The 24,949-nt window shown below is 55.6% G+C and overlaps 1 protein-coding gene across 1 annotated transcript; it reads right to left on the bottom strand.

Moving 5' to 3' along the window:
- Nucleotides 1-13,367: 13,367 nt before the first annotated feature.
- NES (nestin) lies at nt 13,368-24,386 on the bottom strand. The gene is made up of 4 exons (XM_020798169.3): nt 23,432-24,386; nt 20,926-21,050; nt 19,202-19,275; nt 13,368-18,740 (listed from the first exon to the last, which is right to left on the bottom strand). The coding sequence occupies exons 1-4, from the start codon at nt 24,239-24,241 to the stop codon at nt 13,837-13,839; spliced, it is 5,913 nt and encodes a 1,970-aa protein (XP_020653828.3). The 5' UTR covers nt 24,242-24,386; the 3' UTR covers nt 13,368-13,836.
- Between the last annotated feature and the right edge of the window lie 563 nt (nt 24,387-24,949).

Genomic DNA, 24,949 nt, shown 5'->3' on the forward strand with positions numbered 1-24,949 from the left:
TCGCACTTGGGCTGTGTGGAAGGCATTCGGATCAGGGGGAAGCCGAACGCTGAGAAGAGCCTAGCTAGGCAACAAAGAGATGCTCATCTGGTGCTTATTTTAAGTAAACCGTGAAAATTGACAGCACTTCTTTTATTTTTTTCCCTGCAAAAGACCATGGAGGCCAGGCCTTTTTTTTGGAAATGAACTTTCCGCCTGAAATTGTGCACATTGTCTTCTTGGTTCCCTTATGGTCTCAAAGCAGCTTCTTCATACAGAGGGGGCCTCTTCATCGGTGTGCTCTTTCCCAATTTTTGGCTCCTTGCCAACTTGAAGACACGTAAGAACGGCCCCTCGGTTGGCCAGAGAGGGTCTCTGGTGTCACTGTGGACCATGCTGCAGGACATCTTTGGGTCGAGAAGCTCTCTTCCCGTCCTATGTCGCAAACCTCCTGGGAAATTGTCAAGAGGAAATACTGGTGCACAGCTTCCCTCAACCAGGTGCTGCGAGTGGTTAGGTGGTTTCGTAGCCTTTGCTATTTCTGTCGAAAGGCTGCGCAACTACGCTTGTCATAACGAGATCAAAACTGATGTCAACCTGCAAGCTTCCCAGTCCACCTCCTCCACATACAGATCGCCTGGGAAGCAAAACATTTTTCCTAGCTCTTCTTAATTTTGCACCAAACATCCGTGTCTAGAGAAGATTGAAATGTTTGTAGTGACACAAAGACAGGTTTTAAAAGTGTCTTTGCACCATTTAATTATTTTGCGTCAACAGGTGGCGCTCTGTCCCCTCTCTGCCTCTTCTCTAACCAGCTGTTAATTTCACATCACTCCAACAGCTATCTTCCATTGGCAGAAGTGCTTAAAATACTTTGCTTACTGATAAAAGGTTGTTGCTGGATCCAGATTTAGCCACCTCTGAATAGTTGGCTTGGTGGAAGGGGTGTTTTTCTCCCCTTGTTCCCCACTCCTACCCACTCTCCCCCCCCTGCACTTTTTTGGTAGGATGGGAAGACCCATTTAAGGTCAAAATGTAGAGTAAAGGGCCAAGTAGCCAGTGCCTCCAGGTTATTCCTGAGAAGAACGATTCTTGCTAAACTCATAAAGCAGGCCTTTGAGCAAAGAAATAAAAAATATCGGAAAGGTGGCCACAAGCAGAAGTTGGGCAAAAGTTGCCTAAGCTATCTCAGCTGAGAGTCAGCAGATGAAACCTATCATTTGTACCCAAAGTTATAAAATGAATCTCCCCATGAAAGAAGCTCCAGGCTGTCTCTTCATTAAGGCAGGAAGAGGGGAGAAGGAATTGCTACCAGGCAGTGGGGAGAGATGCCCTGAGTAGAGAAACTGGTGTTCTCATGTCTACTCAGTAGGTTAGGAAGGCCTCTGGCTTGTACTAATGTGGGAAGCTATTTAGGTGGCATCTATTATTCCGATCAACTGGAAGAATACGATAAAAATACTGTATAGCCCATTTGTTAAAATCCTTTTTTAGCTGGGAAGGAAGGTTTCTTTCTGCAAGCACAGAGAAAAACAGGAAGGGGTCCCAAATAAGTCATCAGTGGCCTTTTCTTTCCCTTTTCCTCAGAATAATGGCATTTCCAGATCCTTTCTGAGAGAGGCATTACTCAGCTCCAGAGGACTGATGTCATCCCATTATCTGCAGAGGCTTGGGGGGGACGGGGAAGGGAGGCGCAGAGCCTGAAAGAGAAAAGACTCAGGCAGGGCTTTGGCTGCCACACATTTTCCCTCTCAATGTTCTCTATCCTGCGGCTCAGAATTAACCCTGAGTTATACCTTAAAATGTGCATGTTTTTTTTTTCTTCCTCTGTTCTTTTGCACAGACCCTGGAGATTGCTTCTGTGCATGTAGAAACAACCTCGAGGGTATTGTCCCCCTTAGCGCGATCCCCTGAAATACCACGTAAGCACAGAAGGACCCACAATCACGGCGCAAGGGAAGAAGGCAACCGAGGGTTTGGTGTCTTGACTGCTGCTTCCCTCCTTTCTTAAAGGAGGTGATCAGCCCTTTGTCTGCCGCTCCTTCCAGCCCGGGCTGAAACCCGACCCAGATAGACAGTTGGCAGCCAACGGGTGTGAAAATAGCCCTTCTCTCTCTCGCTCTACTCCATGGAGGACAGTTGAAATCTCCACCTGGATTCCTTTGGGATTCTTCCATGATTTGTGACCCTTTGAAAGAAGACCACTGGGCCAGCGCTTCTCCTGCTGCTACAACCAAGCCATCTTTATCTCTGGCAGGCTCAAAGGGCCAGGATACGACTGAGCAAACACCCTGGATGCTGGAAAGGATGGGTTATCCTCACAAACGGAGAGGCTGGGATGGGTCACTGGCCCCGGTTTATAAAGCTAAGAAACAACGCCTCCATGTCAGGTTCCCAGGTCCCGGACTCACATTCACAGGTGGTGCGGGACAAGGATATTGTTTCCAAGCCTCCTGTTGACATGTTTGCTTTCACTTCAGCAGAGGATCCGACATCCCGCACCTTTGCCTTTTTGCCTTGGAAGAAAGAGCAACCTCCACCAAAGAACCTCTGCCTCGTTCGGGAGCAAGGATAGTCTCCAGAAGGAAATCTTGGCAGCAGGAACGTTTGCTTGGCTTTGTTATCCTCACCCACGGCACCCGACCGTCACAACCGCAGCACACAGAGGCTCTGATCGGCTAGGGCAGTGGTGTCGAACTGTGGCCCTCCAGATGTTCTTGGCCTTCAACTCCCAGAAATCCTGGCCAGCAGAGGTGGTGGTGAAGGCTTCTGGGAGTTGAAGTCCAAGAACATCTGGAGGGCCACAGTTCGACACCACTGGGCTAGGGTGTCTCACCGCCATGGCTGCCACCTGTGAACCAGGAGAATGGGATGGCTCAAGTCCAGCAGGCCACCAGGAAGGAAGGAAGGAAGGAAGGAAGGAAGGAAGGGTAGTAGGATGTTGGGAGGGAGAGAAGCTGTTTTTGCTTCCTCTCAAGATGGGCTGGAGAGTCGGGCCTGCTTCTTGTAAAGGAGCCACCTGCCCTCATGCCCAGAGTAGGCATGTTCTAGATGGGTGGTGTATAAGTCTAGTAAATAAATGCCCACTACCCGGACAGCACCAAGACTACCTGTTTCTTTAAGGAAAACAAGGCTGTGAGATGTTCATGAGGTCAAGTAGCCCTGATATGGGGCTCTTTCTTCAGAAAGAGGGGGGATCAAAGGACGCGAAGACCCCAGGGCTGCCGGCAGGGTTGGCTCATGCCCAGGCAATCCAGCTTTGAGCCACCCCTTTCCCCACATGGGGGCCAAGCTTCACGCACACTCCGCTCAGGTTTCTCAATCCGACACTCACTGCTATCCGGGTAAAACCACTGCAAAGTGCTGCTGAACTAAATTGCCTATTCAGCTCCGGGGACCCTCATCTGGGGACCCTCCAGGACACTCATGTTTTGTTCCAGCTCCTGTATTGTGAGACACCTGGAGTTGTAGTTTAATCTAGTTGGTGTCTCGTGCTGGACCATTTGGGCCGGTCCCAGTGCCCATTCTGCACCCCAAAATCCTTGGGAGGCCACACAGGCTGTCCGAGAACTGTTGGGGATGAAGGGAACCAAGTGGAACTCTACAAGCATTCATTCCAAGTTTTGAAAAATAGGTGTTTGCTATGGGGTGGTCCTCTACCTATTTTAAAGGCAAATGGCGACCCCACCCTGGGGGAGGGGGGCATCTGGGAGCCTCCACTTAGAGATCCTATGGCTGGGGAAATTGGAGGGAACCGTGGAGGGAGCCCAGGAGGGCTTGGGTGGCCAGGAGCTGCAGCAACCGCCTGGGCGGCAGGCCAGTGGCTGGCCTCCCAGAGGCACTTGGCTTTTCCACCCTTGTGTGATCCAGAGGAACATGGTTGAGTGTTCCTTCGCTTGTGTTCTATGCCTCACTCTGCCGGCCGGTCGGTGGGCTCTTCCTCTTCCCCACGCACCCCCCATGCCCCCAACAGCCCACCGAGGAGGCTGACTCAGCTGCTTTGAAACACAGCCCAGACATGGCACCCAGGAAGCCATGCACACAGGCTCGTGTGTCTCATTATGGCCCAGCTAGCGAATGCTTGGCAGGCTTTGGGCACCTGCTGCTGCCGCCCCAGCCGCCGCCGCCACCTCCTGGGCTCCCTGCAACCCCGGGTTTGATTTCCTCCCTTGGGGCCGTGTGTGGTGCAGCTGGGCAGGCCGGTCCCTCCCAGAGTCCAGGCATTCTGGGTCCAGATTCCATTCCCGTCTAATCTCTGCTCTCTAGGGAGCCCAGCTGCTCTCTGACCCCAGGAAGCTGCTCACGCCTCCCCCCTCCACCTCCCCCCCCCCGTCTCACCCTCTCAGACAGAAATAGACTGTGGGGGTAGTGATGCTAGGCGGCGTGGAAGGAGGCTGCGCCTCTTGTTTGCTGTCTCCACGGGTGCCTTCCGTGGGCAAAAGGGGCACCTGAGCTCATTGGAAGCAGGTTCTGGGGCCGAGGCCTCAGGTCCCGGTGGCACCCTGCCAGCCTGGGAGACCCACCCACTCCCGCTGCTCTCTGGGCATATCCTGCTCCATTACCTCCCCCCCCCGCCCCCCGTAGAGGACTTGTAATTACAGAGCTCTGTTATTACGGGGAAATAGTTGTGTTTGTTGCTCTGAAATTGCAGTTTACTGACGCTAGGGAAGGTCCTTTTCACGTTGTTTAGGAATATACAATGACCGTTATTTTTGTCTCCTGTCGTCCCCTATCTGTTCCTGAAGTCTCTGTGAACCTCCTAACGTCTCGTAGAACAAACACAATCTGGGGTTGCAAACACAGAAATTTTTTCCTCTCCAAAACAGCCCATCTCTCCCCAGTTCCTTTGTTTGTTACATTTCTATTCAGCTTCGCTTTCAGTGAACACATGTGTGTCCTACATGGCTCTTTGCTTCCTTACGTTCCCCTCGCAATGGTAATTCTTCAAGATGAGTCGGTCTGAGGGTGACTGGCCCGTTTTGTGGCTCAGTGGCAATTTGTACCTGGATCTTCCAGGTTCCACAAAAAAGTTAACATTCATCTTTTCACTCTAGCTGCACCATTGAGGGCAGCTTTTAAAAGGGAAAGGGAAAGACAAAAAGGCCGGTTCGAGGTGCATGCTGCCTCCTTAAATACCACAGGGCAGCTCTGCTACCAGCTGCCCAAAGACCAAGCAGGCGGAGAAGGCGTCTGCTTAAACAAAGCCGAATCTACGATAGACAGAGGTTTCTTTTCAGTCTTCCTGGCTGGGCTGAAAAGCGATGGGCTGAGGTCCAAGGCGCTTCCTCTCAGACCAATGACTAAGAGCTCCATCTAGTCCCACAGCTAAGCCCGACCTGGGGGGGGGGGCGTCTAGCTAAGCGTGCTGTTTTGCACCCTGGTCAACCAAATGTCACCTGCAGGGAAAGAAGGCAGAATCTCTCTCCCTGGCAGATGCTTCAACGGCTGTCTGAAGTTAGCTGGTCTGGGAACACAACAGAGCGACGGAATCAATCAGTCAGTCAATTCATGATGACAAAATATCTGATTGTGCCTGTGTTGACTGGGATCAATTCTGTAACACATATTTTCTGTCAGCTCTTCTGCCTCTTGCATTGAAAAGTCAAGTTCTTTCTGTCCCCAATATTTCATGTATGAATTCTGGTGAATTCTTCAAAGCACACTGAAGGCAATGTTTCTATCAATCTGTTCACTAGGCACAACTGTTCCCTGCATGGAGGAGACCACACGCGGACCTGCCTCTCTCTGAGAGGACCAGGGGCCTCTCAAGAAAGGAACATGGAGGTGTTGCGCCCCCCCCCCCTGCCGACACACGCCTGAGCAGGCCAGGATCCCGTGCCAGACTGTCCTGAGGTAAGCGCAAACAGCCTGCCGCCTTCTAGTCCCCTGTTGTCGCTTTAGTCTTTCCATTCCGGAGAGGGGGGAATTGGGACTGTGTGCGAATTGTTATCTTTAAAAAAGAGGACCGAAATGAAATGCTCCCTGTTCCCAACATTCTCCTTCCTGCTGTCAGCATCCATGCGTGCACACAAAAAGGGGGCCTGGGCTTCCCCACAACGGCCAGGTGTGCTGGGTAGTTTCTCTAGGGCCTTCTGAGGGCAACATCGTCCGCCATCGTGCCCATCGGAAAGACACGTTCTGAGTTAACAACGCGTTGTTCCAGTGGAAAGCTCCGGGGGGGGGGCGCTAAAGTGACCTGGACAACATCTGGCTCCCTCTGGACGGGTGGCAAAGCCCTGGCAACAAGGAGGGTGGGATGTCAATCCAGGAAATCGAGAGAGGCCCAGGTGTAGGGGTCAAGGCTGGGCCCCCAGTCATAAGCTGCCGGGTGAGTCTGTGAGAGCCACAGAAGACCAAGGAGTGCCAGCAAGGCGGGGGGGGGGACTCTTCTGTGTGCAATGTATGCCCACTTTGGAGAGGTGAGCTGTTTTGTGCCCTGTGGCAAGAGAGGGTATCCTTGGAGCTATGGAAGCAGCTGGCCAAGCAGGAATGGGGGTGGGGGGTGGGGGCTGATCTGAAGTGTTGCTGAGGCAAGGCCTGGAGGAATCTCCGGGCCGAGAAAAAGCAACTGGTGCTGCCCCCGCCGCTGCACCCCCCCCACCGGCTGCTCCCCCTGATTTCCATGAAACTCGAGCTCGCTGGTGAGCTCCAGTTGCTCCCTTGGCTTCGACCCCCTTCCTTTTTCCAGGCTGATGGATGGCTCCAAACGCACATTCCAGAGAGTTGCCCCCCTCCTCTCCTCGCAGCTGATGGGTTTTTAATCCATCTCCATGGAATCCAGTCAAAGGTGAAGGAGGGGCCCCTTGTGATCTTTGCTTTCTGGAGTTTCAACAGGATGATTTTTTGAAAAAAAGACCCCTCCTGCCTTTGGCTTTCGGGGGGCCTTAGGCTGGCCCAGCAACAGCTGCTCCTCACAGAGGGAAGGAAAGGTTCAGTGTTACAGAGGCATTGCCGGAATGCCCCTCTGCTTAGAGAGAGGCCTTATTATAGAGTGACGGCTGGCTACCCCTTCCTTTTCTGGCCAGGCCATGGAGGGGCTTCTCTCCCACCCCCCCACGGACGCCCCCTTCCCATTGCCCAGGAATTCCAAGCAGGAAGGGGTGACAGGGCTGGAAAGTTCACAAGATCAGGTTGGATGCTTACAGCTCTCGCTTTGCCTCCTCATCTCTGGAAAAGATGCGTCTGCTTAAGAGGGATGTTGAACAAATTGGGAAGGAACCAGAAAAGGATCGGGAGGTACTGGACCTTTCGAACTAGAGCCATCGTACTCCACCTTTCATTATCTTACTTTTCGCTAATCCTCCTGTCAAAGAACCTGCTTTCCCGCCAGGTGACGGGAACGAGAAGGCCTTGTGTTCTGAGGGGGACCCTCGGCGTGTTGGCAGGCATCCCGTTGTTCCCCACTTGTCACAGGCAGCTCTCTTTTAAGCACCAAAACCGGAGCAGGCTTGTTGGGAGCAAACGCAAACCAACAAGAGAAGTTCGCTGGCAGGAGGACCTCCCAGAGGGACTGAGGGAAAGGGCAGCTTCTCCGTCCTCATCGTGAGGACCCACCTGGGGCACACTGACCACTGGCTGAGATGGGAGACTGAGGTTCGGGGGGGGGGAATGAGGCCGCTGTGTTCGCCAGTTTCAGCCAACCTGGGGGGGGAGAGTCTTTGTGGCACCCGGAGAACTCCCCGCGGCTTCTTTGGCCGGAGCTGCCTCCTTCCCTGGCACGGCAGAGGCCCTTCTACTAAAAGGGTTCAGAGAGACCCTGTGAAAGCGAGGGGCCCTTTTGCTGCAGGATTTCAGGGGCTGCAGATCAAAACCAGAGGGGAACGGAGGTGGGGCGGTGGCCCCGGCGGGGGCTCCTCCCCTCAAAGGACCGCCGCTCTCACGGTGTCGCCCTTTGGCAGGCCGCCCAAAGTGCTCGCCTTTCCCACCTGGCAGACGGGGGGGGGGAGGCCTCTCTCCAGCCAGGGCCTGCCTGGCCGTGGTGGCATCGGCCTCATCCAGGGTTGCGCCCAACCCTCCTCCTGACCACACAGTCTTCCAGTCTTTACGTAGGTTTTTCAATTTGCCAGTGATTTACCCTTCCCCCCCCTTCTATTCTTTTTTATTCCAGCATAGTCTTCTTTTAGAAATGGGGAATAGCTGAGAGGTGCCTCCCCCCCCCCGATCCCCCAATTCAGGTCTTGCCTGAAGGGCCATTTCAGTCCCGGCAGTGGCAGAGCCTTCGCTGCAGCTCATGACGTGAGGTCATCTTCTCCGTTCTAAACTTTGCTCTCCACCAAAATAGAGCAAACAGTCAGCAAAACAAAACAAAACTAAAAGGGGTGGGGGATGATGGGGCCAGGGTGGGGGTGGGGGAGCAGGTTGAGCAGAGAGGGATTTGAGGAGAATGAACCGCAAGTGCGTCCCGGCCGTGGTGTCATCACGGGCCATTTCTGTTTCACTTTGTTTTTCTCCTCCTCTTTGACGTGCCTCCAGGACGGCAGGAATCTGCCGGGCACATCACTCCCTGTCTGGTACCCCGCCTCTCCACCCACCCACCTCTGTCAGTGCGGGGGTGTGTGTGTGTGTGTGTGTGCATGCTCCATTATCCTCTGTCTCTCAGAATGGGGGTGGGGGGGTGAGGGAGTTGGGGAAAAGATCAGGCTGATGAACAGAGCAGCTCCAGCAGGGGCACCAGTTGCCTACCCAGAAGAAAAGGGCAGGCGGTAAGAAGACTCATCTTGAGAGGCTGGGCCTATTCTGTCCGGAACCCCAGAGGAGTCTGGGAAGGGTCTGTGGTGGTGTGTGAACCTTTCTTTTCCTTCCCTTTATCTCCCGGCCCTCCCACCTCCCCTCCCCCCCCCCCGCTTCCCCCTCTAGCCTTATAAGGCCTGTACATTTGGGGAATTTTGCTGAGTGAGGTCATTGCACTGAGGTCATTCTCCTCCCTGTCCTTCCCCCCCCCTCGGCCCCCTCCACTCCACTGCCTGGTTTTTTTTTCCCCCTCCCCCTCAGAGTTGCTTTGTGTGGCCTCCATTGAAAGGGCCTCAGAGGCTGGCCTAGGAGGAAACAAAGCCCTTAATGGGCTGGACGGGGGCCAGGCTGCTGTACAGAGACCTCAGAGGGAGGAGGCCTCCAGATCCTCCTTTCCAGGACCTCTGTCTCCCTGCTTCGGCTGCCACAGGCCACGGCTGATACTTCCTTAGGTGGGATGGAAGGAGGGAGGAAAGGAAAGGAAGGACAGGCTGGCCGGCCGGCTGATGGGCGAGAGAGAAGGAAAGGGGTGGATGCTGTCCGGGCCACAAAGGGAAATGAGGGAGGACGGCTCACCACTTTCCAGTGGTGGACTTCCCAGCTTTCTTCTCCCAGGCAAGAAGGGATTCTGACACAGGTCAGGCAGGACGGTTTCCCAGAGGAAGGCTTAGGAACTTGGGGTCTTCCAGCAAGGGTTCAGTACCTTATTTGGGATCTTCCACTGTGTGGAGCTCGTGACAGCCCCAAATTGAAAGGGCACTCGGTGCACTGAATGATAGGGTCAAGAGCCCTCTTCTCTTGGACTGTTCAAGCTGCCTTCTTTAGGTGCTGCTGCTGCTGCCGCTGCAGTGGCGGTGGTGGTTGCACGTTTTCACTGTTAAAATGCACGTGCACCTCCCTTCCCATTTGTCCAGGCCTGAACTCACTGGTGATGGAGGGAGCTCGCCAAGGACGTGGGCCGGTTTTCCTGCGTGGGTACGTAGGTGTGGATGCCTTGCTGTCGCCTCATGGGGCAAGTGTCAGGCTAGGTGTTTGTTGACTTCTTTCATCCCCCAGCTCATCCCTTCCAACATCACACAGTCCTGTTGCACACAAACACACACACACGCACACACGCACATGGTCCGTCACCACCACCACCACCACCCTTGGCAAATCAGATTATGTCCGCTCTAATGGCTGCATTTAATGAGCCCCAACCGTCCTTTCTGGCACAACCTTGGGACGGAAACAACAACAACAACAACGAGGCTTAGACTTGGTCCAGCAGCTTCTTCTCAAGAAAAAAGGCTCTCCCCACCCCCACCCCGGTGCTGTCCTTGGTCAATTTTAGGTTCAGAGTGGCGAGCACTAGACTGAGTATTTCTCTTACCTGGAAGATTGTGAAAATACCCATTTCATATTGTTAACTTTTTGCACCCCCTTATAATCAGGAGAAGGCGGCACACATGGCACAGACACACCCAAAGTCTAATCCAAAGGACAAGCCGCCCGGACAGATTCTGCCACACCAGCCCTGGAGACGGGAGGCAGAAAGAAAGCTGATGGGCGGCCGGGGTAGTTGAGCGGCTGCCGCCAAGGCCCGTCAGCCAGGACGGGCTCCTGGGCCCTGTTTCGGCCGTTTGCCCTTACAAGGACTCTGTGCCTTGAGGCCATCCCGCTTATCAGGCTTTGGCTCCAGGCTTTTCCCGTCTGGAACCAGGGCAGTTGTCGTTTTAGGCCTGGAATGTCCCCTTGGAGGGAGGGGGGTCAGGTGGGTGCCAAGATTGGACTCTGTCCAGTCAGTCGGTTTCACCAGATGTTTCCACCTCCTCATGTCCAGATTGAGAAAAGGATCTCTATTCCTATGGACTACCTAGAGATAGAAAGAGGAGAGGACCCGCCCTTTTTCGCTATTTCAAGAGAGGCCCACGCAGGGCCCGTGAAGAGGCACACGTGCGCCTTTGGCCTCTCCGGCCAGCCGGCGCTCAGCCCCAGCTCCCTCTGCAGCACCAGGGCCTGCCTTCAAGGCCTTCTGTGACTCAGCAGGAAGATCAGAAAAGGCTGGACCAAGGCCGGAGGCTGCCCGTCCCGTCGGAATGTCTTGGGGTGTGGTGGGCGTACATGCCAGGCAGTGAGAACGCTTTGTTAAAGTGGTTGTGATTCAGCCCAGGAGGGTTGGCTTTGTGGGACAGAGATGCCCAACCGGGGGCAGGCAGAGAACTCTTTCCCCCTCCCTGCTGATGGTCTTGACAGAGATTTACAGGACCTTGACTGCATTGGTAGGAAGAAGAACCAAATAAATAGTCTCTCTCTCGCGCGCGCACGCACACACACAGGAACCCATCCTTGTGCCTGGCAGCTTTCCGGGGCTGCAGGGAGAGGCAGGACACAATTAGCTCTCTTCTGGTCTCTCAGAATAGTCCATCCTCCATCCGGGGAGATGACCGCCTGTTGCATCAGCCGGGCGCATATTTCTAGCCCTTCATCAGTGGGGCTTTCTGGCTTTTTCCTGGCTATAAAAAAGCGCCCTTCATCCTTGCAAAGGCCCCCTCTGGGTCCTTACTGGACAAGAGGGGAGGGTCCCCTGGGAGCTTCATTCAGCACTGAAGGCTCACTCCTCTGCCAGGGCCACACAGAGAAGACACAAAAGCTTTTCTCCCCCCCCCCACATCCAGGGCTTGCAAATCTCCCCCCTCCGCGCCCGCCTGCCAGTCTTATCTCTTCAAGACTGCAGGAGAGAAAGAGGTTTCTCCCTTTGCCCAGTGGGCAACCTTGACGACCAGTCCATCGGTCTGGATGGGGTGGGGCTGGGGGAGGTGATCCAGAGAGCGACAGAGTTCACCTACAGAGGCACCTACAACCCTTCCCGGGGTCACCCCTCCCTCCATGCTGCGGGTGGTGGGAGGAGTGGGGACCCCTCAGCCGTTGTAGGGAGGCCTACCCTTTCTGCAAGGACCAGCGGCGGAAGAGCTGGTGGAGAAGGTGCAGGACGCTTGACTCCGCTTCTGCACGCAAACACCCCACGGCCCTTGCTCCTTTGGGAATTCTTTTGCGCCTCCCCCCCCCCACCAGCTCTCCATCCATCTGTGCATCATCCACACACCTGCTTTTGCATCTCTCCTGCTGAAGTCAGGCAAGCTCACGTGAACAAAAGCAGTGTTACTTCGCAAGGTCCTGTTTTAAAAGCAAGACATGGCAAGTTCACATGTGGTGGAAAATAACTTGTTTTATTAGCGTATAAAGCAGGAGGCACAGGAATCCGTGTCGGGGGCACTTGTCTCTTGCACGCCAAAACAGGGCTTCCCCCCCCCCGTCACCTCCCAAACTCTGCCGTGGGCCTTGGTCGTGGGAAGGAGTGGGCACGGGGTCGTCAGGAGGGGCCTTTCTGGCGGATCTCTTGTCACCCCCTGCGGTGCTGCTTAAACAGCGGCCTCCTGCTCCGTGGGGTGGGGGGTAGGGGGGAGAAGGGTCCCCCCCCAACCCAGAAGCAGCAGATCCCCCAGCCGGCAGCTGTGGTCAGTGGAGCTGCGGCCCTCCTTCGGGTGGCCTTCAGAGATCCGCTCTCCTCCACTCACCCTCTTAGCGGGAGGACGGCAGGCCATCCCAAGGCAGAATTTGGGGCCGGCCGGTCTGGTCTCTGGGCACAGCCCCTCCTACGTCCTTGCCATGGACCTCCGAGGACAGCCGGGGGGGGGAGCAGCTCCTGAGTCCCCTGGCGCAGTAGCAGGTCCCGTGCCCTCCCACCCCTTGCTCGGCCTTGTTCAGCTTCTGCTCCTTGGTCCTCCGGCAGGGCAGGAGGTTGGTCAGCTTCCAGGAAACCACGACAGGGCTGGGTGAGGCCACTGCCTCCTCCTGGAGGAGTCATTGAGCTGTAGGCGCTTTGCCACTTCTGCCGCTGCCAGTCCGTGGGGAAGCCACCCCTTCCGCCAACCCCCAGCCCTGGATGGGAAGGGAGGCCCCGGAGCCGGCAGAGGCCTGGCCGCCAGTCCAGCAGTGCTCTCGGGGGCGGGTCGTTCCCCTCCCTTGCGTGCTCCGGGCAGGGGTCCCGCCCCGGGTGTCAGTCCCAGGGGCTGAGCTGCTCGCTTTCTCAACAGGCCCACTAGCATGCGGGGGGTGGGCGGGGGGTTGCCCTCGCCACCCACCGGGCTCCTGTGAACTTTTCTTTCCTCTTGGAAACAAAGTCTCCGAATTGGTGCCACACAGGAAGCATGGCCTGTTTGTTTGTGGGTTTTAAAGTATACATATTTTGGTAAATGTATCATTTTAAAACAACAAACAAACAGGGCATGCTTCCTGTGTGGCAACAATTTGGAGACTTTGTTTCCAAGAGGAAAGAAAAGTTCACAGGATGCAGCGGCTAGAGCACTTGCTGGCCAGTAGGCTAGAGGGGGTCCCCTCCAGTGACTAAATTTAAGGGTCTTGGGGGGGGGAAGATGCCACGAGGCAAACACAGGCCCTCTGCCCTCCTTGTGGGTCAGGCAGAGCCCACAAGCAGGAGGGGGCGACAGCCAGGAAGACAGAGCAGTCCTTCATCCCCGGGGATGGCGTGGTCGGTTTCTGCTCCCTAGTGTTAAGGATGGCTGGGCCCGTTCCAGAGCGTGAAATGTGAGAGGCGCTGGCTTTTGGGGGCCCTGCATCCCGCCCCCCAGCCCGACATGACATCCTGCTGGGATTCGGGGAAAGTGTTGCCCATGCAGGGCTTTCGGGCGTTGGTGTAAAAGGCGATGGAAACCCCCTGAACGCCACTCGCCAACACCTTTTAAAAGGTCAGAGGCAGTGAGATTTTTGCCTGTCCAAACTCCCAGAGAAGTGAACCGATGATAATGAAGGAGGACATGATTCTCTGCGATTCAGACTCCAAGGCAATCTTACTACATCCTACAAGGCACTGGAGTTGAATGATCATTTAAACGAACATGCCTAGAAAGCTACCATAGAGTGAACATTTTAAAGGGCCAAATAATCTGTCTTGGCAAAGTTTCTGATTGTCAGTTTGACGGCCGATTATGCGTTTTCCAAATGGGAAGACGGTAGCTAGGGAAGGAGGGAGGGGTGGGGTGGCAGAGAGGGGAACCAATGGCCCCGTTTGCAAGGAGCCCCGCTTGCTTCCTTGACTCAGGCCTGAGACTTAACCGCCAGGATATTTCAGTTGTCTTCTGGGGGCCACAGTGCCTCGTCAGCTTCTGCTCTGAACTTCAGGTGTTGGCCAGGCTCCAAACACAGGACTTCTTCTTCTTCAAAATGCGGCAGGACGGGAAGGGCCTCCATCTTGGCATCCTTTCCTCCTTTCAGGCAAGCCGCCTGCATGATGTCAACCGATAAGCTGTCCTTCGCGCCAAGGGCCTCTGGTCCTTTGTGATCTGGACGATCTTTCTCGGGAAGTAGGAAAATGTCTTCTCCGGTTCTTTTTGCCTCATCCTTGGGGGATGTTTGAGCTGGACCCTGGATTCCTCTCTGCACCATCTCCTCTCTCTGGAACTCTTGGGGGACGGTGGTCTTTCTGGCTATCTCTTCTGTGGAGGTGCCCCCGTATTCCACGAGGCTAGGAGGGAGGTGACCGATGCCATTCAGTTCCGGGGCCTTCGTGAAATCTGAGAAACTGGCATCTTGCTGTAAACCGTTAGTGTCAATGGCAACCTGGAGGTGATTGGTTTCTGCTGGGTCTTTGGCACTGAGGGGGGCGGCCTTTGGAACATCGGCAGAAATCTGGGATTCCCCTCTCTCCAGTGAGGCGAGAGAAGCATAATGACCCTTTTCTTCCGGGAGGCGAGTGGCCTCTCTTCCCACTGCAGAGAGCTCAGCTTCAGCACGTTCCTCAGCTGCTTTGATCAACTCTTGGTTAAACTCCAGGGCTTGTTCTACAATTTCCAGAATATCAGAGTCTTTCATGCTTTCGGCCGATACGCTCACAGTTGCCTCTGTAGATGCATCTGGGAAATCTTTGCTGCTGGGACCAGTTTCAAATAGATCTTCTTGAGTGTGATCCTGCTGAGAGATTTGCTGAAGTTCACCCAGGCGGTCTGTCAAGACTTTGGACTGGGCGGTGCTTCTCTGCTCACCGGGAGAGACATCTCCTTCCAACACAATTTCTCCCAAATCAGCCACACTGGTCAGAGGAGAGACTTTAGAGGCCTCTTCATCTTCCTTGATGCTTTCATCACTCAAGTCCAGTGTCCCGCCCTCTTCTTCCTGGGCACCTTCCTGGGGGTTCCTGGGATCCAACAGATCCTCTTGGAGAATGCTGTCTTTCTCTGCCTCCCCAGCACAATTTGGGCTCTTTTCTTCCTCATGGATCTCTGCAGTACACTTACATTCTTCTTCCACGTGGCTTCTTGGCTGGGAGGCTTCTGCTTCAGGCTGATGGTCAGATTCTTCAACCAACAGTTTAGAATCCCGTGCAGACTCCTCTCCCCTCCTGGACACTTCTCTTGTGTGTTCGTCTTTACTGTCCTGGAAAAGTCCTGACGTTTCAGAGGCTGTGTCTTCTAAATCTTGGGAAGCTGCTGGAAGCTCCTGTGAGTTGGGAGCAGTCTCAGAGTGGTGGCTGCTCTGCTCCTCTGTTCTCTCCTGTTCCTGGCCATTTTCTTGCAACAACAGGGGACTGCTCTGGCGCTCTTCCTCCAGGGCGTGCTGTGTATCTTCTGATGACCCAGAGCTGTCTTTGGTCACAGGAGGGAGCTCTGCAACCTCCTTTCTCTCTGAGAGCTGTCTCACAGCCAACATCTGCTCATCATACATATGCAAGGGGGTGTGATCTGGCAGTGTTTCCTCCAGCAGGAGCTCCTGGCTGTTTTTTCCCTCCTTTTCCAGGGTGTTCCTCTCAGAGGTGGCATTGGGGGAGGTGTCTAAAGATTCCAGGGAATCCTCAGATCCAAAATAATCACTCTGTGACGGATGGTTGTCCGGATCACTGTGGTCCTTCGCTTCAAGTCCATTGGTCGCGTTGCTGTGTGTTTCTGAAGGAGCCGATGCCTCTTGGCTGCTGTCAGGAACTGGGGTTTCTTCAACAAGGGTGGTGGGTAGACTTTGGGCCTCCTCTTTTCCCCCAGTGACACTTTGCTGCTCTGTTGCCACCAGTGTTTCAGTCCTGCAGCCTCCTTGGGCTTCAGACCACCATGGTGAGTTTTCCTCTAACCCCAAAGTACTCGTTGTGAGGTGGCCTGCCATTTCTTCTATCTCCAACCTGCCTCCTGCCGCCTCCTCTTCAGTTTCTGCAGCTTCTATGCCGATGTTCAGATCTCCTGTCATCACGGTGCCTTCAGCCACAGGAGAAACCACCGTGATGTCTTCTTCCTCCCTCTTCTGCTCTGTCGGTAGTTGGTCTTTAGAGTGGTTGGCCTTTTCTTCTTCGGTCTGCTCTTGCTCAGAATTTTCTTGTCCCAGAATGTTCTCCTCCTGCAAGGCAACGTCGGGCTGACAGGTAGCAACGTGTGGGCGGATCATCTCTAGGTCAGAGAAAGCCTCCTGTTTGTCTGTACCTTCATTTTCCAAAGGGTCCTCCTCTTCCTGGAGACCTTGATGTCCTGTCTTCTCCATTGTCTCTTCATCACCCAAAACTTCCCCTTCTCTTTGGAAATCTCCAATATTGTCCCCAACCGAGAGTCCACCCTGTTCTCCTGTATCTTCATTTCTTGCGCTGTCTTCTTCTTTGTGGAGAGTTTTGTGTCTGCTACTCTCCCCATCGGAGAAACTTTCCCCATCCATTGCATCTTCTTTTTCCAGATTATTCTCTTCTGCCTGAAGACCTTGGTATCCAATGTTCTCCACATCTGGGAATCCATCCTGTTCTACTGTATCTTCATTCCCCAAATGATTCTCTTCTTTGTTAATATCTTTGCATCCAACATTTTCCATGTCCAAGAAAATTTCTTTGTCTGTTATAACTTCATTTTCAATTTTTTCCTCAATTTCCTGTATATCTCCCTGTCCAGTATTCTCCACATCTGAAAATCCTTTCTGTTCCATTATATCTTCATTTCCCAAATTATTCTCTTCTTCGTGAACAATCTTATATCCGACAATCTCCACGGATGAGAACCCCTCCTGTTCGACTGTATCTTCCATTCCCAGATTATTTTCCTCCCGGAGATCCTTATGTTCCATATTGTCCATATCTGGGAACCTCTCCGGTTCTTCTGTATCTTCATTCCTCCAGTTATCTTCTTCTTTATGAAGAGCTGGCTGTCCGACAGTCTCCACCTCGGAGACGCTTTCCCTCTCTCTTCCATCGGTGTCTCCCAGATTATTCTCTTCCGCGGGCCCCTCTCTGTCTCTGGGGCTCTCCTCCCTTACCGTCTCCTCTTTCTCTTCCTCAGCACTCCTGCAGCCTGTCGCCCAGGCCTCACCTGCCAAGGCATTATCTTCCCTCCCTGCAGCAGAGTTTCTGTCTCTCGGGATGGTCTCTTCTGCACTGAATGCTTCAGGCCCCAAGGCATCTGGGGAGGCCGAATCGATCCCACGAAGCAGCGCATCTTGTTCCTGAAGTTTTTCCTGCTCCACCTGCAAACAGAGGAGCTCTTTACAGCCGGCTACAGATAAAGCGGTGTGGCTTAGGGGTGACAAATGGTCAACGGCGAACCTCCCTTCCTGCAGAAATTCAGCTCCCAGCATCTCTGCCTGCAAATCATCGTACTCTTCCTCCTCCTCGTTCTCTTGGGAGGGACTCCAGAGCACTCTCCTTTCCTCGTCCTCTGACAAATGAAGGGCTTCTGTGCTCACCACCTCCAGGTCCTCTACTCCACCATCCACCTCTTCCGGATGCCCTCCCGCGGCGCCTCTGTGATGGTCAGTGGGGCTGGGGCTAGGTTGCCAGCTTTCGTTCTGGGCAAGTGCCTCCTTCTCCAGATGACTCCGTGACGGTGTGCCTTGGTAAGCCTCCTCGGAGTCATCTCTCTGCTCTACACTCACCAGCGTAGGAGGTTCCTCAGTACCAGCACCCCCGGTCTGCGATGAGGGCCTTGCATCTTTGTCCAACTCCGTTTCGTCAGCAGCTGGAACAACTCCTGTGGCGATTTGTTCCCTGCTTTGCTCTTCCTTTGGCAATTCTGCTCCCAGTGGAGAAGATGATGACTCTGCATCCCAGGACACCCACAGGCCTCCTTCTCCTCCTCCTTCTCCCCCGTGCTGCTCAGGACAGGCTTCCTGGCCACCATGAACCTCGGTGGCATGTTGGGAGCCTTCGACGTCCTCTGGTCGAGCAGCCAGTTGGACGTCTCCCTTTTGGCCTTCGTGCACCTTCTGCGCAGCTTCCTCTAACGCTTCCCTGCTTGGAGACCAAGTGTCTCTGTTCTCTTCTTCCCTGGGCAATGGGTGGGTGAAAGGAGCACTGGGCTGTGCTTTGCTCACACGGAGCGCGCTGGAGTCCAGGCAAACGCCTTCCCCGTTGACTTCTTTGATTGCAGTTTCTAAGGCTTCTGTAATGAGCGGAATAGGAGAAAGCAGGTTCTGGATGGAGGTCCTTCCCGGTGGCTCTTCATTAGGCCGCTTCTCTTCCTCTTCTTCCTTTTCTTCACAAGGTTCTGCCTTCTCTCCAGTTCCCTCTGCCTCCACTGGGTTTGCGGTTCCATCATTCCTACCTTCATCTTCTTCCTGACACCTTTTTTCCACGCTTGAACCCAACTTCTCTGAGGCATCTGCGACTCTAAGACTAATGGAGTTTTGCCCTGGGGGAATTTCATGGAAGAACGACGGAGAAACCATTTCCGTTGTGGTGGCCGCGATCTGCTTGCTTTGCTGGGGGGAGCCCATCTTGAAGGGGGGGGCCTCGGAGGCTTCCTTCTGATTCAAGGCAAGGTCAACGTGCTTTGAGGGCTGGGACTGTAGGACGTCGTTGGCCTTCTGGAACTCTCGAACCCCTGCACTCCGGCAGCTCTGAGGCGGCAGCGCCCCGAGGCTGATCGCCAAGGACTCGGCTTGGTTGGTGAGCGGCCGAGGCTTTCCGCTGGCCTTCATCAGGCGGGTGGGGCTGAGCTTGAGGTCCCAGGATCCCAAATGCCCTTTGTCTAGAGACCCCCCTTGGAGCTTGCTGTGACTTGCTTCCCGTTTCGAACCTGCAGGGAGCGCACGGAGGAGGGAAGCGAGAGAAGTTGTCCACTACAGCTGTATGCCCACTAAAGAAACTCTGTTCTCTCTGCCTTGAGGCGTATGTGTGTGTGTGTGTGTGAGAGAGAGAGAGAGACAGACAGACAGACAGACAGACAGAGAGACAGACTCTGCATGCGGTGTCCTTGGTCCATGGCCACATCTGGGAACTGGAGGCAGAGTCTGCCAGCCCCATAGGTGACGTGTGCATGTGCCTTATCTCCTTCCCTCCAATCACATTTAGTTTTTTAAAAAATTACAAAACAAATGCTGACCAAAAAATTAAAACATCTAACAAACATTAAAACATATAAGAAAGCAAGTAAAAGAGAAAACTACTTAAGTTTAAATAAATGAAGTTTTGCGGGGAAACTGATGTTGGCCTGACACAAAGCCATCTCCCTTCCCTCCCTCCTTCCCTCCCACATACCTCTGAGAGCACTAGAGATTTTGAAGTCAGCGGTGGGGAGTTGCAGCCTTGTGCTTTCAGCTTCCAGAAGGGTCCTGAAATACGGAACAGGGAAGAGGTGTGATGATTGGGGTGGCATGCTTTGGGTTACAGGCTCAGAGGTCCGAGTCCTTTGGCCCCATGGGGAGGGACGCCAGCCGGCCTCCCTCCCTCGGAATTGCCCAGGCATCTCTCGGAAAGGGCAAAGGGCTTTCCTAGCTAGCCAGCCAGCTAGCCAGGGGGCCACCTGGGATGACACTGTGGCCTTCAGAAAGCCAGTGGCTTTGGAGCCCCTGGTGGAGTCCATCGGGAGGCAGACTGTGGGGCTCCCTTCTAGGCAGGCCGAGGCCATCCCCATCCAGCTGCCCACCCTGCCCCTGCCTAGCGCAGGCCTGGCTGTGGCGTGAGGGGCTTGGAACCCTGGGCAGGTGGTGGCCCCTTCCCTCCTATGGAGGGCTCGGAGCCCCTCTCAGTTGTCTCATGCTGTCCTTTTGGGCTGGCCCCCCTGGGTCTCCTTTGGGGGAGAGGAGAAAGGCGGGACGAGCCGGAGAAGAAGGGGAAAGAAGACGTGTGGGAGTGGGAGACACCCCCCCCAAATGACGACCCCAGGCTGCAGAAACACCCACACCCCTCTGAGCTTCCTTTGCTCCCCCCCCAGCCCTGCTTTTGGCAGCAGGGAGGGGGAATGGGGCCAGCTGCAAACACTGGGGCCACTTGGGTGACATCAGGGCTAGCCTGAGCTGCTGGGTGGGGTAGGGTGCCCCCCCTCTCTGGGCACACAGGGCCCCCTTTCTCATGCTAATGCTGCAGCCGCTGCTGGTGGGGGGGCTCCCCTGCCCTTCGCTTTTGTCTGGGACCATCTGGAAGGAGGCGGAAGGGGGGTGAGAGCCAGAGGCCCCATTCCCAGGGTAGGGTGTCTTTGGGGGTCGGTGGGAAAGGAAGACCATCCCTGGGGGGGAGGAGGGGGGGCTTTGCCGAGGGCTGTAGAAGGGGAGGAGGGGGTGCCCGGCTCCTTTCCAAGGGGTCCTTTTTTAGAAACCAAGGGGGAGCTGCTCAGCTCCTTCTGCTCTTGTTGGGGAGGGAGCTTCCTGAGACAAGAAGGACCCCCTGAGGCCTGGAGCACCTTAAAGGAAAGTGTGGGGAAAGTGTGGGGAGGGTCAGGCTGGGACACCTGGGTTCAAATCCGTGCTTGGCCGCGGAAACTCCCTGGAGGGGAGCCATTTTCTAGACCTTATGTCCTCCAAGGACGGCGGTGGTGGTGGTGAAAATGGGCAGCCAAGGAATGCCCTCTGGCCTTACGTTCAGGTTGCCGTGAGTGCTACGTGACATGGCCATGCGCAGCAGCAGCAGCAGCTTCCAGACGCACCGGGGGGGGGAGAGAGATAAGTCATGAGCCGCTCTCCGTTGAATGGGCTGCCCAGGAAATGGTGTTGGTCTGGAAAGGACCAAGGACTCTTTTCCTTTGCTGTGACAACCTGCAGACCCACCAAGGGCTGCCCCTCTGAAAACCAGAGCCAGAGTGTGTCCCTTGGGGAGGGGAGGGCAAGGGTGAGCCCAGCTGCAGGCTTGCTTTGGGATGAGAAAGAGGCCCTGCAGGTGTGTGTGTGTGGGGGGCAACAGTGCCCTGCCCCCTTGCTCCAGGGGGAAGACACACACACACAGAGAGAAAGGCCAGCCAGCCAGCCAGCAGAGAACAGCTCGCTCACCTGTACGTGGCCACTTCGAGGCTGAGGGACATCTTGAGGTGCATCAGGTGCTGACGGTCCTCCAGAACCTGGGCGATCTGAACCCTCAGGGACTGCTTCTCCTCCTCCAGGGCCTCCAGGGCCAGCTGTGAAAGAAGGGAAACCACACGTCCGTCCGTCGGGGTGTGTGTGTTTTTGGCTGTGTGGTGGCCATTGCTCTGCTAGCCAGCCCCCCTCCCTCCCTCCCTCCCTCCCTCCCTCTCTCTCACACACACAGAGGAGCGTTATCTATACATCTCTCCCAGTTCTGCTTCACTCCCTCCGTGGTGGCCTTTCCTTGCAAGCACTCTTTTGCCAGACCCCGGGTGGTGGTGGGGAGCTGAGCTGCTTGCGCGTGTGTAGGCAGGCTGGCCGGGCAGGGTTCCCCCAAGATGCCTCTGCTGTGCTGCCCTCATTTGGAGGGTTATCTCTTCCTCTTTTAAAGCAGCCCCCCCCCAGAAGACAGGATGGCTGGCTGAGAAGCCCACAGCTGTGAACCTGACATGGCTGTGAGGGCTTCTGATGGTGGTTTATTCCTGGGCAATACTTTCTGCTGGACCAGTCTCCCCCCCCCCCACCTTTTGTTGTTGTTGTTTTAAGGCCAGGCTGTATAAGTCTTGGTGGTTTATCAAGAGCAGTACTTGAACAACGGACTCGTGGTGGTGGTGGTGGGGATGGTGGGGATGGTGATATTAAACACACTGCCCAAATGAAGAAAACTTAGTATAATTTGTGGTGGATCTAAGTGTGAATTCCATTCAATTTCTGCCCCCCTCCAGAAGAAACAAGAACATCCCCACCACGTCTCAGAACCCATTCCTTCTAAGCTTACCTCTTGTTTTGTGCTCTGAGCTTCTTGGTGATCCCTTAAAGGAAAGAGCAGAACCCGTCGCCTTTCGGAGGTTGCACAGTTGGCCCCGTGGCCTTCCCCTCCCTGCACTGATGCTTTCTTTGGCACCCCCCCCCCGGTTCACTTGATGCCTTTCCAGCACTGTGGCCCCCCTTCTCCAGCTAGCTGGCCGGTCCCCCACCCCGTGAGGGGCAGCAGCAGAAGCGTGGGAAAGGCGAGCCAGTCGGGTGGGCTTTCCAGAGGCCGACGTGCACCCAGGGGGTTTGTTGTGCTGCTGTCAGGTGGGGCTGGGGTGCCCTCCATCTTCCAGGGGAAGCGGGAAGACCCTGTCTAAGAGCGGGGGTGCCTCTTACGAGGGCTGGTTGCAAGAACCATGGCTGGCCATGTCTTTGACAGATGGCTGGGTCCATGTCAGGAAACGTCAAGAGGGGGGGCCTCCTCTGAACCCTTCGGCTGAAGGCCTCGGCAGAGGGGCTTCCTCGGCCCCCAGAGGCTCCTGCCAAAAGCGGCTCGGCTGTCTTCCGGCCAATGCCCGAAGACTCCTCCCTGCTTTGGCGGCAACCCAACCACTTGCCGTCACCCACCTGAACGTCTGCGCTTTGGTCACCCTGGATCGAGAGCGTTCCTCTGAGAGGGTGGCCTGACTGCTTCAGGCCCTGATGGCACCGGGAAGTGTCTCGGCCGCCCTATAGCGTCTGCGCTCAAGGGGCCCTTGCCCTAGAGACCTGCAGGTTTACCTTAGAACTCAGCAGCAAGCCTAGGTGGTCCGTGACCGCTCGTGGGATGTGACCACACACACACCCCCGAGACTCTTAAAGCCTGTGGGTGCTTTCCTTAGGCGTGCTCTATTTGGTTTCATTCCATATGTCCCCGAAGAAGTGGACTTCACCCACGGAAGCTCCTATGGAAATACGACAGCCTATAAGGTGCTTTGTGGTCTGTGTCTCGTCTTGTTCCTTTCTCTCCCCGCTTTGGATTTTGCCTGAGATGCTTGTGCAGACGGACATGGCTTCCCTCTTCTAAAGCTGCCCTAAAGAGGTTGCACAAAGTGGGATGGAGGAGAGGAGCCCTCCTCTCCCTGGGTGAGCAGCCCCTCTCTAAGCCTTACCCTCGTGGTCAGCACAGAAGCTGGACAGGTGCCTTCTTTCGCCCATGAGCCAAAAGGATGCCACCCACAACCCAGGTTTCCCCTCCACGTGGGGACCACCCACGCTCTCGGCAACTGTGCCAAAATGCACCCAGGCTGAAGTGGCGGCAGGAGGGGCCGCCCGCCACAGACAGAGCACCATGTATCGATGGAGCACCACGTTCCTGAGGACAAGGAAGGAAAGGGTGAGGAACATCTCGGAAATTGCAAGGCCTGTCCTAGAAGAGAAACCGGCATGACAGGCAGCCCTATCAGATGAGAGCTGAAACTAACTCTTCAAGACGGAGACAAAGCAAACACCTTTCCAAGCTCTAGGAAAAGGAGAGGATCGACGGCTCGGCCCACGAGGCTCTTCCTCTTCTAAGAATGTGCCGTAGGCACCACGTCCGTTTCTCCCCTGCGTGGGAAGGGTCGGCGTCCTCGCCTCCTCCCTCCTGCTCCCCATCTCCGCCTGTGGCTCCCCACCCCACCCCACGTGTGCCCAAACCCACCTGCAGCTTCTCCGCCTCCCCGTGCTGATGCTGCCACTGTTGAGCCAGGCTCTCTTCCAGCATCTCCTTCTGCCTCTTGAGGCTGACCAGCTCTTTCTCCAACTGCTGCAGCTGCAGCTGGTTCTGCCGGTTGCCTTCGGTGGCTCTCCAGAGATTCTCCTTCGCCTCGCAGAGAGAGGCTTCCAGCTGGGAGACCTCTGTTTTGTAGGTCTCCACCGCCCCTTTCCAGATGCCGGAGAGCCGCTTGGCGTAGTCCTCCACCTCCACCGGCTGGAAGCCCACGGCTGGCGGGGGGGCCCGGAAGCTGTCCAGGCTCCAGGAGAGCCCGGTCGTCTCTCGGTCGAGGGCAGCCATCTCCTCCTGGTGGGCTTGGGCCAGGGCTTCGACCTCTTTCTCCAGCTGGACGGCCTTTTCCCTCAGCCACAGCTGAGCCCGCTTCTCCTCCTCCAGCTCCTTCTTGCTCATGGAGAGGAGCTTCTTGGCCTCTTCCTGGGCGCTCCGTTCCTTCTGGCACCGGCTCTTTGCCTGCTGGACCTCCTCGTGCAAGCTGTCCCGGGCCAGCTCGGCCGTGTGCTTCTCCCTGAAGGCCTGGTCCAGGGTGGCTCTCAGGGCGGCCACCTCTTCCTCATACTTGCCCCGCCAGGAGCTCTCCTGGGGACTCACCCTCAGGCTCTGGATCTCTGCTTTCAGAAGCTCGTTTTCCTCTTCTAGGTACTTCACTCGGGCCAGGTAGGCTTCCAGGCGTTTGTTGAGGTCCCACATCTGGAGGGATTCCTCTCCTAAGGAGCGTGACCCTAAGAGACTCTCCATGGTCCAAGAACGCCGGTTCCCCCCCCCCCTTTGGAAAAGAGAGTCCAAAGAGGAGCAGCAGCAGCAGCAGCAGCTGTGATGGAGGGAGACGCGGGTGCCCCTGGCCCTTGAAGGAATAAGGCTCCAGACAGCTCGGCTCTGCTATTCATACAGAGGGGGAGGCTCTTGAGGGAGAGGGAGAGGGAGAGAGAGGCTGGGCTTAATCCTCACCCTCCTCTCTCTCTCTCTTTCTCTCTCTCTCTCTCTGGGAAGAAGGCAGCAGCTTTTCCTGGAAAGCTCGGACACAAGGAGAGCTCCCCGCTTGGGAGAGCAGCTAGGCGGGTGCCAGTGCCGCTCTGCCCCCAGGATGGGAGAGACGTCCTCCTGCTTCTGTCCGTGATTGAACACGCGAGGGGCCCTCTCTTCCCAGCCGGGAATGCCCTGGGGAGACCTGCACAGCCAAAAAGCACGGCAAAGGGGACACATGGCCTACGCCTAAAAATACCTGTGCCCATTTTGCTGGCCAGGCGCCACACAAGACACCATTTCCCTCCTGTGCGCAGCTTTGCCAGCGGTCTCCTCGCACACAGACCGCCACAGGTAGCCAAGGCAGTGAGCGGGTGGCCGTCTGCCTGCCTGCCTGCCTGCGGCCGCGTCCACAGGTAGCCACCTATGGATGGGCAAAGGCAGGCCCCCCCATCTTCCTGGGGCTCTTCTTCTTTCAGCCCG

This window comes from Pogona vitticeps, chromosome 15 (assembly GCF_051106095.1).
Source record: "Pogona vitticeps strain Pit_001003342236 chromosome 15, PviZW2.1, whole genome shotgun sequence".
Classification (NCBI taxonomy): Eukaryota; Metazoa; Chordata; class Lepidosauria; order Squamata; family Agamidae; genus Pogona; species Pogona vitticeps.